This window comes from Mobula birostris, chromosome 1 (assembly GCF_030028105.1).
Source record: "Mobula birostris isolate sMobBir1 chromosome 1, sMobBir1.hap1, whole genome shotgun sequence".
Classification (NCBI taxonomy): domain Eukaryota; kingdom Metazoa; phylum Chordata; class Chondrichthyes; order Myliobatiformes; family Myliobatidae; genus Mobula; species Mobula birostris.
Window position 1 is genome coordinate 93337356 of NC_092370.1, and position 20217 is coordinate 93357572.

The window sequence follows — 20217 nt, forward strand, 5'->3', positions numbered from 1 at the left end:
ACCACTTCACTGAACACCTCCGCTTCATCTGCCAAAAGCGGATCTTCCCAGTGGCCAAACGTTTTAATTCCGATTCCCATTCCAACATGTTGGTCCATAGCCTCTTCTTGTGCCAATCACCTTCTATCTGCCTGGGTACCCTCCTCTTTCCCTTTCTCCTCTGGTTCCCTCCTATCAGATCCCTTCTTCTTCAGCCCGTTATCTTTCCCACCCAACTAGCTTCACCTATCACCTTTGAGCTCCCCTCCTTCCCCTCCTGCCATCTTTTTATTCCGACATCTTCCCCCTTCCTTTCCAGTCTTGAAGAGGGGCCTGAAACATCGACTGTTTATTAATTTCCAAGGATGCTGTCTGACCTGCTGAGTTCCTCCAGCATCATGTGTGCTTTTTTTTTTAGTTTCCAGCATCTGAAGACTTTCTCTTGTTTATGCCTTTCTGTATAAGGAGTGCCCAGTCTCCCATCTAAAAATTTTAGCAATCCTCTGGGACACAACCCTTAACTTCCATATCAGTAAAGCAAAAACTCCCAGCTTTTAAATTCATTTCCCATAGCAACAATGCTAACATTATTCACTTTCCCAATTACTTGCTGTAACTGCATCCTAGCCTTTTGCAAAGCACACACAATGTATTCCTTCTTCACTTATTACTCTTCAAAGTAATTAAACATGTTTTCTAATTCTGTCAACTTCTGCACAGATGTAGTCTGAGCTAACGGAAATTTCCTACATTCCCATTCTTATTTTTGAATGTTGCAGTTAATTATGTACTTCAGTTGAAGAGAATTTTCACACAGACACCAATATAATAATAAATAGCAAGTCCATCATTTATTTATGTAGTCTGGGGGAAAATTATACAAGAGACCTCCAGGAAACTATTCCTGTTCCTCTTTAATTACCGCTACGAGAAGTACTGTATTCACTTGCAAAGGCAGATGGGAACTATCTTTCATTACACCTGCAACTCTCACTTAGACATTTATTATCATTGTTTAGAGATGCAGCATGGTAACAGGTCCTTCCAGCCAACAAAGCTGTGCCGAGCATGTCCTTACCTGAGAAATTACCTAGGGTTACCCATCAAAGGCATCCATTAGTCTTGCAAGACCACGGATCTGCACCTGGAAAGTCTTCACTCTCCAGGGCTCAGGCCTGGGCAAGGTTGTATGGAAGACCAGCAGTTGCCCATGCTGCAAGTCTCCCCTCTCCACGACATCAATGTTCTAGGGAAGGGCATTAGAACCCATACAGCTTGGCACAAGTGTCGTTGCAGAGCAATGTGTGATTAAGTGCCTTGCTCAAGGATACAACACATTGCCTTGGCTGGGGCTCAAACTCACGACCTTCAGGTCGCTAGTCCAATGCCTTAACCACTTGGCCACATGCCCACATATAGGGGTTACTCATAGCTCTCTATTTTTCTGAGCTCCATATATCTGCCCAGGAGTCACTTACAAAACCCTATCGTACCCACCTCCACTACCGTCACTGGCAGCCCATTCCACGCATTCACCATTCTCTGCATAAAAAACTTACCCCTGATATCTCCTCTGTACCTACTTCCAAGCACCTTAGTGCTGGCCATTTCAGCCCTGGGAAAAAGCCTTTGACTATCCACACGATCAATGCCTCTCATCATTTTGTACACCCCTATCAGGTCACCTCTCACCCCCCGTCGCTCCAAGGAAAAAAGGCCGAGTTCACTCAACCTATTCTCATAAGGCATGCTCCCCAATCCAGGCAACATCCTTGTAAATCTCCTCTGCACCCTTTCTATGGTTTCCACATCCTTCCTGGGGCGACCAGAACTGAGCACAGTACTGCAAGTGGGGTCTGACCAGGGTCCTATTTAGCTGCAACATTACCTCTCGGCTCCTAAACTCAATCCCAATGCACCGTATGCTTTCTTATGCTGTTCAAGTTGCATGCCATCTTGGACAATGTCTCCCATCCACTACATAATGTACTGGTTGCGCACAGGAGTACATTCAGCCAGAGACTCATTCCATCGAGATGCAACACTGAGCGTCATAGGAAGTCATTCCTGCCTGTGGCCATCAATCTTTACAACTCCTCCCTTGGAGGGTCAGACACCCTGAGCCAATAGGCTGGTCCTGGACTTATTTCCTGGCATAATTTACATATTACTATTTAACTATTTATGGTTTTATTACTATTTATTATTTATGGTGCAACTGTAACCAAAATCAATTTCCTCCGGGATCAATAAAGTATGACTATGACTATGACCATGACTATGAGTCAACCTGCGCAGCAGCCTTGAGTGTCCTATGGACTTAGACCCCAAGATCCCTCTGATCCTCCACACTGCCAAGAGTCGAGTCAAGTCAAGTCAAGTTTATTGTCATTTCCACCATAAGCTGCTGGTACAGTACACAGTAAAAATGAAACAACGTTCCTCCAGGACCCTGGTACTACATGAAACAACACAAAACTACACGAGACTATGTGAGACAGCACAAAGGCTACACTAGACTACGTAAAACAACATAAAAACTGCACGAGACTACAGACCTGCACAGGACTACATAAAGTGCACAAAACAGTGCAGGGCAGTACAATAATTAATAAACAAGACAATAGGCACAGTAGATGACAAATTACAATATAATAATAAATGATGTAGATGTCAGTCTAGACTCTGAGTATTGAGGAGTCTGATGGCTTGAGGGAAGAAACTGTTGCACAGTCTGGTCGTGAGAGCCCGAACACTTCAGTACCTTTTGCCAGATGGCAGGAGGGAGAAGAGTTTGTGTGAGGGGTGTGTGGGGTCCTTCATAATATTGTTTGCTTTGCGGGTGCAGCGTGTGGTGTAAATATCTGTAATAGTGGGAAGACAGACCCTGATGATCTTCTCAGCAGACCTCACTATCCGCTGCAGGGTCTTGTGATCCGAGACGGTGCAATTCCTGAACCAGGCAGTGATGCAGCTGCTCACAATGCTCTCGGTTCATCCTCTGCAGAATGTGGTGAGGATGGGGGGAATGGACTTTTCTCAGCCTTCGCAGAAAGTACAGACGCTGCTGGGCATTCTTGGCTATGGAGTTGGTGTTGAGGGACCAGGTGAAATTCTCCATCATTAACTTACCAAAATGAACCACCTCACACTTATCTGGGTTGAACTCCATTTGCCACTTCTTAGCCCATGTTTGCATCCTATCAATGTCCCACTGTAACCTCTGACAGCCCTCCACACTATCCACAACACCTGCAACCTTTGTGTCATCAGCAAACTTACTAACCCATCCTTCCACACCTTCATCCAGGTTATTTATAAAAATCATGAAGAGTAGGGGTCCCAGAACAGATCCCCGAGGCACACTACCGGTGACCAACCTCCATGCAGAATATGACCCGTCTACAACCAGGAATTACATACATTATCACGCTACACACTTAACGTAAAGGACAAACTGAGACTCGCATTTTCAGACTCTGCATGTTTTCTTTTTAATTAGTTTAATGTTTTGAAGTTACAAAACATAACACCTACTAACCTGAACGTCTTTGGAACGTGGGAGGAAACTGGAGCACTGAGAGAAAACTCATGTGGTCATGTTGTGAAGGTGCAAACTCCGTACATGAGTGTGGGGATTGAACCCAGGTCACTGGTGCTGTTATAGCATTACACTAACTGCTACGCTACCATGCCTCCCCAGGTTTACTTACGGGTAAAAAAAGAAAGTCAAATCAGAACTGGAATACACATTTTAAAGTATAACAACAATAATTCCTCCTACCTGAGTTGCTGTTTCAGTTCATTGAACCGTGGTCTTCTGCTAGGATCATATGCCCAACATTTTGTCATAAGGCTGTAGAGTGTTGGCGGACAGTTTGGAGGCATTGGCAAGCGCTCACCATTTTCAATTCTACCAATTACATCATTATTTTTTACTCCTTGAAACGGCTTCACTCCATACATTAGAATTTCCCACATACAAACACCTGGAGTACAAAATTAAAACATTAAAAATAGAATACCATAATTTAAAAAATATTAAACCATGTAGCTTCAATTTCTAAAACAATACTTGGAGGATTGCACAAATCACCTTAACTAAATCTAAAAAGATGTACTGATTTCACTAGCAAGGACTGCTGAATTACCTAAATTAAATCTGATATGACCTGAAAATCAGTGTGTCTTCATTTGCTGAATGCATCAATGGGCAACTTAAATCACAAATCATAAACATAAGAGATTCTGCAAATGCTGGAAATCCAGAGCAATACACACAAAATGCTGGAGGACCTCAGGTCAGGCAGCATCCATGGAAATGAATAATCAGTCAATGTTATGCCAAGACCCTTCGCCAGGACAGGAAAGGAAAAGGGAAGATGCCAGAATAAAAAAGTGGCTGGGAGAGGAAGGAGGATAGCTAGAAGGTGATAGGTGAAGCCATGTGCATGGGAAAGGTAAAGGGCTGAAAAAGATGGAGCCTGATAGGAGAGGAGAGGACAGGAGAGTGGATCATGGGGAGGAAGGAGGGGCATCAAGGGGAGGTGATAGGCAGGCGAGGAGAAGAGGTAGGAGGATACCTAGACAAAATATGAGGTGTTGCTTCTCCACTTTGAGAGTGGCATCATTGTGGCAAATGAGGAAGCCATGGATCAAAATGTTGAAATGGGGATAGGAATTCAAATGGTTGGCCACCAGGAAATTCCGCTTTTGGCAAATGGAGCAGAGGTGTTCAACAAAACAATCCCATACTTTACGTCAGGCTCAACAAAGCAGTCCCCCATTTCAGGACAGAGAGGAAATTTCTTCATACAGAAAAGTTGATGGACCTTTGTAATTCAATACCCAAGAGGGCTATGGAAGTTCATTAATTTAAATATTTCAAGACATAAGGGAATCAAGAGATATGGAGTTAGCATCGGAAGGTAGCACAGTGGTAAAAGGTGTAAAATTATAGCAGTGGATGTGTATGATTTAGGATGCTAGTATTGTTTAATCTGGCATTAACACTGATTGTTAAAACCCTAGTTATGGAGGAAGTGCAGTATATGACCTAATCAAGGAATGGCCACTGTAACAATGAAGTGAAAAGCAAACTGAAGGGTCAGTGGAGCTGAAATTAACGATGGTACTGAAACAAATTACAGATGACATTTACAGCCAAAATGTCTGTTATGATCAGACTTACACACATTTTTAATGGAAATATTGATTCCATTCTTTTGAACTTGCTTTCATCTGATTGGTGATTGAAATTACAAGCAAACATCTATCTAAATATTCCTGTTTCGAGGCAAACCTCAAATGTTCATTAAACTATATTGAGCAACACACACAAAATGCTGGAAGAACTCAGCAGGCCAGGCAGCATCTATGGAAAAAAAAGTACCATTGAAATTTCAGAACAAAAACCTTTGGCAAGACCAGAGAAAAGATGCTGAGGAGTAGAATTGAAAGGGGAGAGAGGCGATAGGTGAAACTTGGAGGGGGAGGGATGAAGCAAAAAGCTAGGAAGCTGATTGGTGAAAGAGACAGAAGGCCATGGAAGAAAGAAGGGGGGGAGGGTGGGAGGAGCACGGTGGGGAGGCAATGGCAGAGCAAGGAGTTAACATGAGGAAATGGTGGAGGGGTTGGGAGTGGGGGGGCATTACTGGAAGCTTGAGAAATCGACGTTCATGCTATCAGGTTGGAGGCTACCCAAGTGGAATATAAGGTGCTGTTCCTCCAACATAAGTGTGGCCTTATCCTGACAGCGAAGGAGGCCATGGATGGACACATTGGAATTGGAATGGGAAGTGGAATTAAAATGGGTGGCCACTGGGAGATCCTGCTTGTTCTAGTGGACAGAGCGTAGATGTTCGGCGAAGCAGTCTCCCGATCTAAGTTGGATCTCACTGATATCCAAGAAGCCACACTGGGAGCACTGAACACAGTATATGGCCTCAACAGACTCACAGGTGAAGTGTAGCTTCGCCTCTTTGGGGCCCTGAATGGTAGTGAGGGAGGAGGTGTAGGGGCAGATGAAGCACTTGTTCTACTTACAAGGATAAGTGCCAGTGGAGGGGGACAAATGGACAAGAGAGTTGCATAGGGAGAGATTCCTGTGGAAAGCAGAAAGTTGGGGGGAGGAAAAGATTTGTTTGGTGGTAGGATTCAGTTTGAGGTGGCAGAAGTTTCGGAGAATTATTGTGCTGGATGCGGAGGCTGGTGGGGTGAGGTAAGAACAGACGTGTGTGAAATAGAAGGGATGTGGTTGAGGGAAGCATTGATGGTAAAGGAAGGGAAGCCCCTCTCTTTGAAAAAGGAGGACATCTCCTAGAATGAAAAACCTCATCCTGACAGCAGATGTGGCAGAAATGGACGAATTGAGAGAAGGGGATTTGACAGGTGGCTGCTAGGTGGACTCCAATATTTCTTAAAGGAATAAACAAGCATACATTAAGTGTACTTGAATGTAATACAGTTAACAAGATTTAAACCTGGGCTCACTGGAGAGAGCAAAAGAAAGAAACTGAGAACGTTTCGGCCTGTCTACTTGATTGTACCAGACTGCTTGAATTTATAAGTGGACAAAAATGCTCAAAGTCAGAGGACTAGAACTTCAATCAACAACAACGCATGCATTCCATAGGAAACCCGTGAGGACTGGCCATCATGATTGGGTAATATCTGCAACTTCCATCTTACTGGGGGTTATAACAATGAAATCAGTTAGCCTGACATAACTCATGGTTATTTAAAAGCAACATTTCTTTAGGGAATTTTGTGCAAAGATCAGCTGTTATCACACTGTATTGTGCAGGCATATATGACTAAGTGGTGTCCTGCTTCCATTTCTTAATGTGTTATGCAAGTCAGAGAAATTTAAAAAATATATTTCAGGGGAACAGAAGGCCTCAGAGATGGCTGAGCAAGCCCTAGCGATCAGAACCTCTGAGATGTTTACCATTCCTATTCCATGTGAGGATGAAGAAGTTAAAGACAATCCAAAGGTACATTGTGCTTCCAACTTGCAAACTTTGCTTTTTTGAACATATACCCAAAGAGAGCAATGCGAAATATCAGTATATCACTCTAATTTATTCATAAGGAAGCAAAAGACATATGAATGTCATGAAAGTAAACTTACCAAACATCCAAACATCGCTTGCTGAGGTAAACCGACGGAAGTTGATCGATTCAGGAGCCATCCATTTGATGGGTAGCTTCCCTTTTGAAGCTGCCATAAGAGGAGTAAAAGTTTACAAATCGTACTGTCTACATCTTCTCAATGCAACCTAACCACTTTTCACCTGAATCACAAGTAGGCTGTCACAAAAAAAACCTACATGATCGTTAGACAACTGTGTGCACAAAAATAACTTAGTTTTCACAAGGTATGCTTCAGGAAAATATGCTTTTAACATATCAGATACCATGCTGTTTTACTATGTATTGAAGCACACTCACTCTACGAGTTATGCTCCCATTTCTGCTTAAACTCATTTTTATTGAACGATTGTGAAATTCTCCTTGAATCAATGCAAGAGAGAACAATTATTGGTATATGGCCAAGAAGGGCTCAACCTTACTTGATTAAACTCTGTTCAAGGTATTGCTAAAGCCTAAGAAACAGGCCAATCAATTATTTAATTGATCACTTGGCCACAGCTCTTACAGAGAAAGGGCAGATCAGTTGACTGAATGTGAATTCATGAAAAAAAAAATTGAAGTAACTGTGCTTTCAGAGTTACAAACATAACTGTGTAAGGCTTCAAATACCAATTGATCATTACAGTTGAAGTTCATTAACGATGTGGCAATGGGCATCGACATGCCCAAAATTCTGGATCTTACAAACAAAATAATGACAGTTGAAAGACACTTACCTTGCAGCAAGACGTTTTTTTGCTTAATTCATAACTCACATTTTAAATTCAGCAATCTTTTACATAATTTTAATTGAAAACATGCAGCAGATCCAGGCCATTGCACAATGATTTACTCCAAAGACTGGGAAAATTCCAGCACTATGTTTTCAAATCAATGTCATTATTACTGAAACATGTGATTGAGGTGTTCAGAACATCTTCATACTGGTGAAATTAGAATGACTGACAAAAGAAAGCTTAAAATTTAATTTTATTTTTTCTTTTTTTCAGGGAATGCATTGTCCATTCTTATTTGTTCTTGAGAAAATAGTGATGAGCCATCCACTTCAACTGCTGTGGTCCTTCTGGGAAAAGACAGTCTCATAATAGTGTTCTTAAGGGAGTTCCAAGATTCAGGCCTTACATTTTTACAAGAAAACCGATATATTTCCAAGTCAGCACAGTGTGCATCTTGTTGTCCTTGTCCATCTTGAGAGTAGAGGTCATGGATTTAGATTTGGAAGATATTGCAGGAGTAGGCTAGGCAAGTTACTGCGATGTATTTTGTGGATAGATGCACTGTGGTCATGGTGTAACAATGGTGGAGTTTTCAGATATGGTGAAAGGGGTGTCAAACAAATGAGCCACTTTATCCCAGATGGTACCAAATATCTTCAGTTTTATAGGAGGAGCACTCATTCGGCCATGTGGGAAGTATGGCATCACACTCATATAACTTAAGCAGCTCATCTAAACTTCAGGGGGAATCTTTATCAACTTGGTAAATGGGCGGTATTCCATTGGGTAAAGTCAATCAAAATGTGACTTTCATAGTAATTGGTAGAAAATTTGTAGAACAGAGAGACCTTGGAATTCATAAAAGTTGCTGGTGAACGCAGCAGGCCAGGCAGCATCTCTAGGAAGAGGTGCGGTCGACGTTTCAGGCCGAGACCCTTCGTCAGAACTAACTGAAAGAAGAGTGAGTAAGGGATTTGAAAGTTGGAGGGGGAGGGGGAGATCCAAAATGATAGGAGAAGACAGGAGGGGGAGGGATAGAGCCAAGAGCTGGACAGGTGATAGGCAAAAGGGGATATGAGAGGATCATGGGACAGGAGGTCTGGGAAGAAAGACAAGGAGGGGGGGACCCAGAAGATGGGCAAGAGGTATATTCAGAGGGACAGAGGGAGAAAAAGGAGAATGAGAGAAAGAATGTGTGTATAAAAATAAGTAACACTTGGGGTACGAGGGGGAGGTGGGGCATTAGCGGAAGTACTTCTCTAACTTCCGCTAGGCCCCACCTCCCCCTTGTACCCCATCTGTTACTTATTTTTATACACACATTCTTTCTCTCACTCTCCTTTTTCTCCCTCTGTCCCTCTGAATATACCCCTTGCCCATCCTCTGGGTCCCGCCCCCCGTCTTTCTTCCCGGACCTCCTGTCCCATGATCCTCTCGTATCCCTTTTGCCTATCACCTGTCCAGCTCTTGGCTCCATCCCTCCCCCTCCTGTCTTCTCCTATCATTTTGGATCTCCCCCTCCCCCTCCAACTTTCAAATCCCTTACTCACTCTTCCTTCAGTTAGTCCTGATGAAGGGTCTCAGCCTGAAACGTTGACCGCACCTCTTCCTAGACATGCTGCCTGGCCTGCTGCGTTCACCAGCAACTTTTATGTGTGTTGCTTGAATTTCCAGCATCTGCAGAATTCCTGTTGCTTGCCTTGGAATTCATGTTCTTTTTCTCAGGGTTGAAATGTCTAAAACTAGAGGGCATGCATTTAAGGTGAGGGGGATAATTTCAAAGGAGATGTGAGGGACAAGTGTTTTTTTAAGAGTGTGTTGGATGCCTGGGTAGTGGGAGAGACATTAGAGACTATACTCACTGTCACATTAGTGCCATGTGACAGTAGGTATAGGAATAGAATGAGGTGGAGGATAATTGCGTGGCTGAGGGATTGGAGCAGGGAACAGGCATTCAGATTTCTGGATCATTGGGACCTCTTCTGGGGCAGGCGTGACCTGTACAAAAAGGAGGGGTTGCACTTGAATCCAAGGGGAACAAGTATCCTGGCGGGAAGGTTTGCTGGCTATTGGGGAGAGTTTAAACTAGAATTGTTGCAGGGTGGGAACCGAGCTGAAGTGATGGAGGGAAGGGGGGTTGGCTCAAAAATAGAGAAAGCTTGGAGACAATGTGAAAGGGAGGATAGGCAAGTGATAGAGTAGGGATGCGCTCTGTCCGATGGCTTGAAATGTGTCTAATTTAAAGTGAGGAGTATCATGAATAAAGTGGATGAGCTTAGAGTGTGGATCAGCACTTGGAGCTATGATATTGTGGCCAATACAGAGACTTGGGTGGCTCAGGGACAGGAATGGCTACTTCAAATGCCAGGTTATAGATGTTTCAGAAAGGACAGGGAGGGGGGCATAAGAGGTGGCGGTGTGGCACTGTTGATCAGAGGTAGTGTCACGGCTGCAGAAAAGAAGGAAGTCATGGAGGGGTCGTCTACGGAGTCTCTGATGGTGGAAGTTAGGAATAGGAAGGGTTCAATAACTCTATTGGGTGTTTTTTTATAGACCACCCAACAGTAACAGGGACATCAAGGGGCAGATAGGGAGACAGATTCTGGAAAGGAGTAATAATAACAGAGTTGTTGTGGTTGGAGATTTTCATTTCCCAAGTATTGATTGGCATCTCCCTCGAGTGAGGGGTTTAGATGGGGTGGAGTTTGTTAGGTGTGTTCAGGAAGGTTTCTTGACACAATATGTACATAAGCCTACAAGAGGAGAGGCTGTATTTGATCTGGTATTGGGAAATGAACCTGGTCAGGTGTCAGGTCTCTCAGCGGGAGAGCATTTTGGGGATAGTGATCACAATTCTATCTCCTTCGTCATAGGATTGGAGAGGGATAGGAATAGACAAGTTAGGGAAACGTTTAATTGGAGTAAGGGGAAATATCAGGCTATCAGGCAGGAACTTGGAAGCATAAATTGGAAACAGATGTTCTCAGTGAAATGTATGGAAGAAATGTGGCAAATGTTCAGGGGATATTTGCGTGGGGTTCTGAGGAGGTACTTTCCAATGAGACATGGAAAGCATGGTAGGGTACAAGATCCATGGTGCACAAAGGCTGTCTTAAATCTAGTCAAGAAGAAAAGAGGAGCTTACGAAATGTTCAAAAAACTAGGTAATGACAGGAATCTAGAAGATTATAAGGCTAGCAGGAAGGAGTTTAAGAATGAAATTAGGAGAGCCAGAAGTAGCCATGAGAAGGCCTTGGCGGACAGGATTAAGGAAAACCCCAAGGCATTCCACCAGTACGTGAAGAGCAAGAGGGTAAGACGTGAGAGAATAGGACCAATCAAGTGTGACAGTGGAAAAGTGAGTATGGAACCGGAGGAAATAGCGGAGGTACTTAATGATTACTTTACTTTAGTATTCACTATGGAAAAGGACCTTGGCGGTTGTAGGGATGACTTGCAGTGGAATGAAAAGCTTGAGAATGTAGATATTAAGGAAGAAGACGTGCTGCAGCTTTTGGAAAGCATCAAGTTGGATAAGTCACCGGGACCGGATGAGATGTACCCCAGGCTACTGTGGGAGGCGAGGGCAGAGATTGCCGAGCCTCTGGCAATGATCTTGCAGCATCAATGAGGACGGGAGAGGTTCCGGGGGATTGGAGGGTTGCAGATGTTGTTCCCTTATTCAAGAAAGGGAACAGGGATAGCCCAGGAAATTATAGGCCAGCGAGTCTTACTTCAGTGGTTGGTAAGTTGATGGAGAAGATCCTGAGAGGCAGGATTTATGACCATTTGGAGAGGCATAATATGATTCGGAATAGTCAGCATGGCTTTGTCAAAGACAGGTCATGCTTTACGAGCCTGATTGAATTTTTTGAGGATATGACTAAATACATTGATGAAGGTAGAGCTATAGTATATAGTATATAATATATAGTATAGATTTTAGCAAGGCATTTGATAAGGTATCCCATGCAAGGCTCATTGAGAAAGTAAGGAGGCATGGGATCCAAGGGGACATTGCTTTAAGGATCCAGAACTGGCTTGCCCACAGAAGGCAAAGAGTGGTTGCAGACGGGTCATATTCTGCATGGAGGCCGGTGACTAGTGGTGTGCCTCAGGGATCTCTTCTGGGACCCCTACTCTTTGTGATTTTTATAAATAACCTGGATAAGGAAGTCGAGCGATGGGTTAGTAAATTTGCTGATGACACAAAGGTTGGAGGTGTTGTAGATAGTGTGGAGGGCTGTCAGAGGTTACAATGGGACATTGATTGGATGCAAAACTGAGCTGAGAAGTGGCAGGTGGAGTTCAATCCAGATAAGTGTGAAGTGGTTCATTTTGGTAGGTCAAATATGATGGCAGAATATAGTATCAATGGCAGTGTGGAGGATCAGAGGGATCTTGGTGTCCAAGTTCATTGGACACTCAAGGCTGCTGCGCAGGTTGACTCTGTGGTTAAGAAGGCATTTGGTGCATTGGCCTTCATCAGTCGTGGGATTGAGTTTAAGAGCCGAGAGGTAATGTTGCAGCTATATAGGACCCTGGTCAGACCCCACTTGGAGTACTGTGCTCAATTCTGGTCGCCTCACAACAGGGAAGGACATAGAAACCATAGAAAGGGTGCAGAGGAGATTTACAAAAATGTTGCCTGAATTGGGGAGCACGCCTTATGAGGATAGGTTGAGTGAACTTGGCCTTTTCTCCTTGGAGCGACAGAGGATGAGAGGTGACCTGATAGAGGTGTACAAGATAATGAGTGGCATTGACCATGTGGCTAGTCAGAGGGTTTCCCCCAGGGCTGAAATGGCTAGCAGAAGAGGGCATAGTTTTAAGGTGCTTGGAAGTAGGTACAGAGAATAAGTTTTTTTTTAATGCAGAGAGTAGTGAATGCGTGGAATGGACTGCTGGCGGTGGCGGTGCAGGCGGAAACGATAGGGTCTTTTGAGAGACTCCTGGATGGCTACATGGAGCTCAGAAAAATAGAGGGCTATGGGTAAAGCCTGGGAAGTTCTAAGGTAGGGACATGTTCGGCACAGCTCTGTGGGCCGAAGGGCCTGTATTGTGCTGTAGGTTTCTATGTTTCTTAGACTTTTGTTCAGATAGGCACATGAATGTAAGGAAAATGGAAGGAAATGGACAATGTGTAGGCAGAGGGGATTAGTTTTGTTGGCCATTTGATTACAAATTTATTTGGTTTGGCACAATATTGTGGGCCAAAGGGCCTGTTCCTACAGTGTACTGCTCTATGTTCTACATGGTTCCCCAAAAGAGAAGACACAAGTAGACATACTGGTAAAGGCAGCATTTGGCACACTGCCCTTCATCAGAAAGAACATTAAGTGTAGAGGTTTGCAGGTTATGTTGCTATTGTACAAGATGACGGTGAGGCCGCACCTGGAGTATGCGAACCTTACCATCAAACCTGCAGACAAAGGAGGTGCAGTTGTAGTATGGCAGCATGACTTCTACCTTGCTGAGGCCAGGCGTTAACTCTCAGACACCTCCTCACACCTACCCCTTGAAGAGGGCCTCACTCCAGACCATCAGAACTTTCTCTACGACACCATCACTGACCTCATCAACTCTGGAGAGCTACCATTCACTGCCACCAAACTGATAGCTCCCTTACCCTGCACCGCTCGCTTCTACCTCCTATGCAATATACAATCTGCTAGGGTCACCTTTTGTGTCCAGTGCTCCTGATGCGACCTTGGCGAGATCCGTCATAAATTGGAGGACCACTTCATCAAGCACCCCTGCTCCATCCACCAAAAGTGGAACTTCCAAGTGGGCAAACATTTTAATTACGATTCCCATTCTGACAAGTTAGTCATTGACCTCCTTTTGTACCACGATGTGGCCACACTCAGGGGGGAGGGGTGGAGGAGCAACACCTTATCTTCTGTCTTGGTAGCCTTGAACATGCAGCATGAGCATTGATTTCTCCTTCCGGTAAAAAAAATCACCCCATCTCTCTTCTTCTATTCCCCACTCTGGCCTCTAACTTCTTCTCACCTGCCAATCACCTCTCCCTGGGTCCCCTCCTCCTCTTATGGTCCACTCTTCTCTCCTGTCAGATTCCTTCCAGTCCAGCCTTTTACCTTTCCCACCCATCTGGCCTCACCTTCTAGTTATCCTCCTTTCTTTCCCCCGCACCACCTTTTTTATTCTGGTGTCTTCCTCCTTTCTTTCCAGTTCTGAAGAAGGATCTCAGCCTAAAACGCTGGCTGTTTGTTCATTTCCATAGATGCCACCTGACCTGCTGATATCCTCTAGCATTTACTGTGTGTTGCTTTGGATTTCCAGTATCTGCACAGTTTCTCATGTTTATTGTGATCAGTTTTGTACTATACGAAGATGTAAAACTTGGTTAACTTCCTGAATCCTTCTATAGAGCATCGATCTCTTTAATATTAAAGAAGGATAAAGATCCTGCTCAATGTGCATCTTATAGACCAATATCCTTATTAAATGTTGATTCTAAAATCTTTTCTAAATTATTAGCAAACAGATTAGAAAAAGCACTTCCTTATATTATTTCGGAAGACCAAACGGGTTTTATTAAAGGTTGTTACTCTTTTTATAACATTCGCCCACTGTTAAGCATTGTTTATACCCCCTCACAAAATGATCCTGAGTGCGTCATTTCCTTAGACGCTGAAAAAGCCTTTGACAGAGTCGAATGGTCTTACTTATTTAAGGTGCTTGAAATGTTCAATTTCAGCCCAAAATTTATATCCTGGATCAAATTGTTATATCATTCTCCTATGGCCTCAGTCCGTACTAACTCTTTAAGCTCACCTTTTTTCCCTGTTTTTCGAGGTACCAGACAAGGTTGTCCTCTTAGTCCTTTATTATTTGATATTGCATTAGAACCTCTTGCAATTGCTATTCGAGAATCTCCAAATATTATTGGGATAACTCGGGTTTAAAGTCCCATAAAGTATCACTCTATGCTGATAACTTACTTTTATATATTTCTAATCCTCAAAAATCTATTCCTGCTGCTTTAGATTTATTAGCACAATTTAGTCTTTTTTCAGGTTATAAGTTAAATCTCAGTAAGAGTGAACGTTTTCCGATTAATAAGCAAGTTCCCTTATATCAGAATCTTCCGTTTAAATTGGTTAATAATCATTTTTCATATCTTGGGATTAAAATTACCTGTAAACATAAAGATTTATTTAAGACTAATTTCCTACCCTTAATCGATCACATTACTCAACTCTCATTTAAGTGGTCTCCATTTTATTTAACTTTGATTGGTCGCATTAATGCTGTTAAGATGTTTATTCTTCCAAAATTTTTATATGTATTTCAGGCACTACCGATTTTTGTTCCAAAATCCTTTTTTGATGAAGTTGACTCTAAAATTTCTTCATTTATTTGGCAAAATAAAAACTCGAGATTGGGTAAAATACATCTACAGAAAGCCAAGAGAGATGGAGGTTTGGCATTACCTAACAGATTCTATTATTGGGCAATTAATATTCGACACATGAAATTTTGGTTACTTAATCGAGATACACTATCCATTCCTAAATGGGTAGTATTGGAATTACAATCTGCTCAAGGTTATGCACTTGGCTCCATTTTAGGTTCTTCTCTTCCTTTTGATTTGAAACGCTACAAACTGGTTTGTAACCCGATAGTTAAATATACCTTACGTATTTGGTTTCAATTCCGAAAATTTTTCGATCTTAATCAATTTGGGCTTGCGATTCCTATTTTAGGCAACATATTCTTCCCTCCCTCTTCCACGGACCGTGCCTTTCAAATTTGGAAGACTAATGGTATTTCACGGTTTTTGGATTTATTTTTAGATGGTTCCCTTATGTCTTTTGAACAATTATCTAACAAATATAACTTACCAAGAATACATTTTTTTAGATACCTTCAAGTTAGAAATTTCCTAAGTACTATACTCTCTTCCTTTCCGACGCTACCTCCTACATATATTTTAGATACTATAATTAACCTTAATCCATGTCAGAAAGGTGTAACGGCTATTATTTATAATACTATTATGAAACTTAGGAAAGCTCCATTTGATAAGATTAGGTCAGATTGGGAAAAGGAATTGGGCTTTATTATCTCGGCGGATGACTGGGCACATATTTTACAACTAGTCAATACTTCCTCTATCTGTTCTAAACACTCCCTAATTCAATTTAAAGTTGTTCATAGAGCACATTAGCAAAGACAAATTAGCTTCTTTTTATTCTCATATTAACCCTCTTTGTGACAGATATCATGGGGAGATAGTTTCCTTAACTCATATGTTTTGGGCCTGTCCTACTTTGTAAACTTTTTGGAAAGACATTTTTAATATTATTTCAAAGGTATTGAATATAGATATTTCTCCCCATCCTATTACTGCTATCTTTGGATTACCTAAAATTTCCAGTAATCTCTCCCCTTCAATCCGTAGATTGATTGCATTTCTTACTTTAATGGTGAAAAGATGTATTTTACAACATTGGAAGGAGATTAATGCTCCAACTACATTCTTTTCATTTTCCCAGATGATACTATGTTTAAATTTGGAGAAAATTAGGAGTAACCTTTGTGATTCTTCAGTTAAATTTGAACAGACTTGGAGATCTTTTATTCAACATTTTCATTTAATGTAACTTCTTTTCTTTCTCTGGCCATATCTAGATTCCCTTCTTGCTTTTTAACTGTTTTTAATGGAGGTTGGGTTTGAGGACGTGATTGTTTTAAGTTGTTTAACTCTACTTGATACCTAGTTAGCCCATTGCTTTGCTTTGCTTTTTAGATTAGTTGCACGGTGGGTTTTTTTTTGTTTTTTTTTTCTTTTCCTTATTGACATGTTTAAAAATTAGTATACTATTATATTACCTTGTTATTTTATATCTAAACTGCACTGTTAGTACTAACTTCTTTTTGTGTATTAATATCTCTTAAGTTATATTGCAACAGTGTATCAGTGCCTATATGGTTTACCTTGTGTGTACTAATTCAATAAAAAGATTTAAATGAAAGATGTTATTAAACTGCAAAGTTTAAAGTGTCAAAATTTACAAGGATGTTGCTGGGGCTCGAGAGGTGATCTTATAAAGGTATACAGAATCATGAGGGGTATATAGAGGATGAATGCACTCAGCTTTTTCTCCATACTTAGGGAATCAAAAACGGGAAGACATAGATTTAAGGTGAGAGAGAAAAAGTTTAATCAGAACATGAGGGGCAAAATTTTATTTTTACACAGATGATGGTACGAATCTGGAATGAGCTGTAGAGGATGTGGTTGATGCAGGTACAATGACAACTTTTTACAAGACAGTTGGTCAGGTACACTGATAGAAATGCTTTAGAAGTATATGGGATAAATGCAGTAAATGGGACTAGCTTGGTGGGGCATCTTAGTTGGGCCAGTTTGCTTCCATGCTGTATGACCATGACTAGCAGTTTTTAAATGCTGGAAACATACTAAGTGTTAGGAGGCAGGTCACTCAACACAGGAAACCCAGCCTTTGACCTTCTTGTATTGCCAGAGAACTATGTAAGGGGTTTCTTCTTTTATGTTACTGCGTATGTTAATCAAAATGGCTTCTTTGTTATGTTAAATGCTGAGAAAGTCTCTAGCTAGCACTTTGCTTGGGTTATAACAGATAACAGGATAAATGAACCAATAGGTGTCCATGTTATTTTTTCTTGGGGTGATATGCTGTCTCATATGGCTGGGAAACAGGGGGTTTTGGCGGGGAGATGGAGGAGAGACCGTGAGGACGACGGACGTGCAGGAAATCTCAGGTTGATCACTCCGGGTGGTCCTGAGCTGCGAGTCAACAGGGTCAGAGTGGTCCCGAAGAGGTCCCCGAGCTCCAACGTGTGCACGAAGAAATTGAACTTTGCTAAGTCTGGCACCTTTTCCATTCCTTTTTTTGTATTGAACTTCTATTTATCTCATAGACTTAGTAATATCTATAAAGTGTAATTGGTAAAACGTACATTATGTGCTGGCTGATAATTGATGTTTGAAGCTGAATCAGGTGGCAGTTGTACAGCAACCGACATAACCGGGAGACAAGGAGGGCGGCGGACGGGGTTTCCCCTAGATAAATACGAGCCAATATAGCTGAGCGTTACAATTAATTTACTGGTTCATTGGAGTTTATGGCCCTGGTGACTCAAGGACATTGATTATCAGGGGTAGTGAATGTTAAGTGTGGGTTGTTAAGACTCTTGTTGGAGATCATCATTGTTTGACTCTTCTGTGGAGCAAATGTTACTGCCATGTACCAGCCCATGTGCCGGTTAATTTCTAAGTCTTGCTTCAAACAAGCAATGGCTTCATTAGCTGTGGTATTGCCAATGGACACCATACAATTATGAGCAAACATCTGAATTCCAATCTTATGACAGAAGCAGCTGAAGATGGTTAGTTTAGGACATATCCTGAGCGATTCCTGTAGTGATATCTTGGGATTGGCAAGACTGATACCCATCAATCTCTACCATTTTCCTTTGTGTAATTTGCACCTCCAACCACTTCCAATAAAGTTCAATAATTTCCGTTTTACAATGGGTACTTGATGCTATAGCTGACCAAATATTGCCTTAATGTCAAGAAGTCACTCTCAGCTCATTGCTGGAATTCAGGCCTTTTATATTTTCCTGGCAAAATCTAAACTGGGAACGAGTGAACAGATTGAATGGTGAGGAGTTGCCAGTTGACAACAAAGTGGCTAACTTCTGCCATCACTTTGCTGAAAATTAAATGTTGACCCTTAGGTAGATTAATAAGCATTTCTGAACGCCAAACTCTATATTTCATCTATCAGTATCTTATCGAGTTCCCAATAATGTAAAGGAGAAAGAGGATTGCACAATCATATGCTACATTTTGTTCAGGCTCCTGGAAGTGGGGCATCCATTCTCTGAAGTGCTCTAATTATAAATTAAATTGGGATCAGCAATGATTCCTATAGAATTTCAGTGTATCATTTCAATAACCTATTTTCTCCTTTGGAACCATACATTATATATATTAGTGGACTCACTATTAGCATCGAGTAGATAAAATCAAATACCATAAAATATATTCCATTTGCTGGACTGGCCACACAATTTGAAAGATTGTTTTTAACCCTGATCTGTACCTTTATAGTAAGTGCTATCTTCCATGTATCTTGACAAACCAAAGTCTCCTAACTTTACACAGTCCAATGAGGATACCAAAACATTTCTAGCAGCAATATCCCTGTAAGAGAAAAAAATGCATGATTAAGTTGGTAATAGTATACTCTTTCAAGTAGAAGATCCAATCAGATGAAAACAATGACCCAGATTCCGCTGGTAAATGACAGAATGGAACAGTCAACATTCGCCTGCTTAACTGGCAGCAAATATTGGATTTCCAAACATGCAAAGTCAAACGTGGAAGTCTCAAACATCTGAATGAAACCAGATTGAATGTATTGTAAGTTTGCCACCAGACTCCAGTACATACACAGCAAGAAGAAAGGACAAGGCAAATGAACTACTTCTTAAAATTAGTTAGGTCTTATTTAGTACTCATAATTATTTCAAAATGTTTGATTTATCAGATTTTAAAGTCTTATTAATAATTTAATGAATTAAAAAACAGATTTCTGGAGAAACTATATAGTAGTAACATTGTGCAGTAACATTGGTGGTGGTGGGGGGTGTGGCTGGTGGGATGCAGAGGGAACGTTTTTCCCTTTCTTCTATTCCCCACTTTGACTTTTTTACCTCTTTTTACCTGCCCTATCACTTCCCCCGGGGTCCCCTCCTCCTTCCCTTTCTCCTATGGTCCACTCTCCTCTCCGATCAGATTCCTTCTTCTCCAGCCCTTTATGTTTCCCACCTAAATGATGACACTTATCACCTTCCAGCTAGCTTCTTTCCCTTCCGCACACCTTTTTATTCTGGTGTCCTTCCCCCTTCTTTTCAGTTCTGAAGCAGGGTCCTGGCTGAAATGTTGACGGCTTTTTTTTTTGCATAGGTGCTATCTGATCTGCTGAGTTCCTAAAGCATTTTGTGTGTGTTGCTTTGGAAGGAACTATCAATATTTAGGGCTGAGTTCCTGCATCAAACCTGAGAACAGAGAGGGAAGATAACCAGTATAAAGAGAGAAAGGTGAGGCACGAGCCAAGTAGGTGATACATAGACCAAGGAGGCACAAAGAACGGAAGAAATGGAGAAAGAAGGGGCAAGAATAGGGCTGTTAGAAGACAGAGGATGGTGGGTGATAAGTGGAAGGAGTTTAAAAAAAAAGGAACCCGCGTCTCACCCTTCCCTCTCCACTCTCAGTTTAGGGTGTTGGCCCAAAATGTTGACAGTTCCTTTCCCCCTCACAAATACTGCTTGACCTGGTAAA

The 20217-nt window shown here is 41.9% G+C and overlaps 1 protein-coding gene across 5 annotated transcripts in view; it reads right to left on the bottom strand.

Moving 5' to 3' along the window:
- LOC140198338 (focal adhesion kinase 1) overlaps positions 1-20217 on the bottom strand; it is a 569537-nt gene that overhangs the window by 107767 nt on the left and 441553 nt on the right. For all 5 annotated transcript variants that reach the window (XM_072259446.1, XM_072259450.1, XM_072259457.1 and 2 more), the window contains 3 exons: positions 18977-19077; positions 7112-7201; positions 3764-3968 (listed from right to left, as the gene is read on the bottom strand). In XM_072259446.1, coding sequence (XP_072115547.1) covers positions 3764-3968; positions 7112-7201; positions 18977-19077 — 396 coding nt within the window. The remainder of the gene's footprint in view (positions 1-3763; positions 3969-7111; positions 7202-18976; positions 19078-20217) is intronic.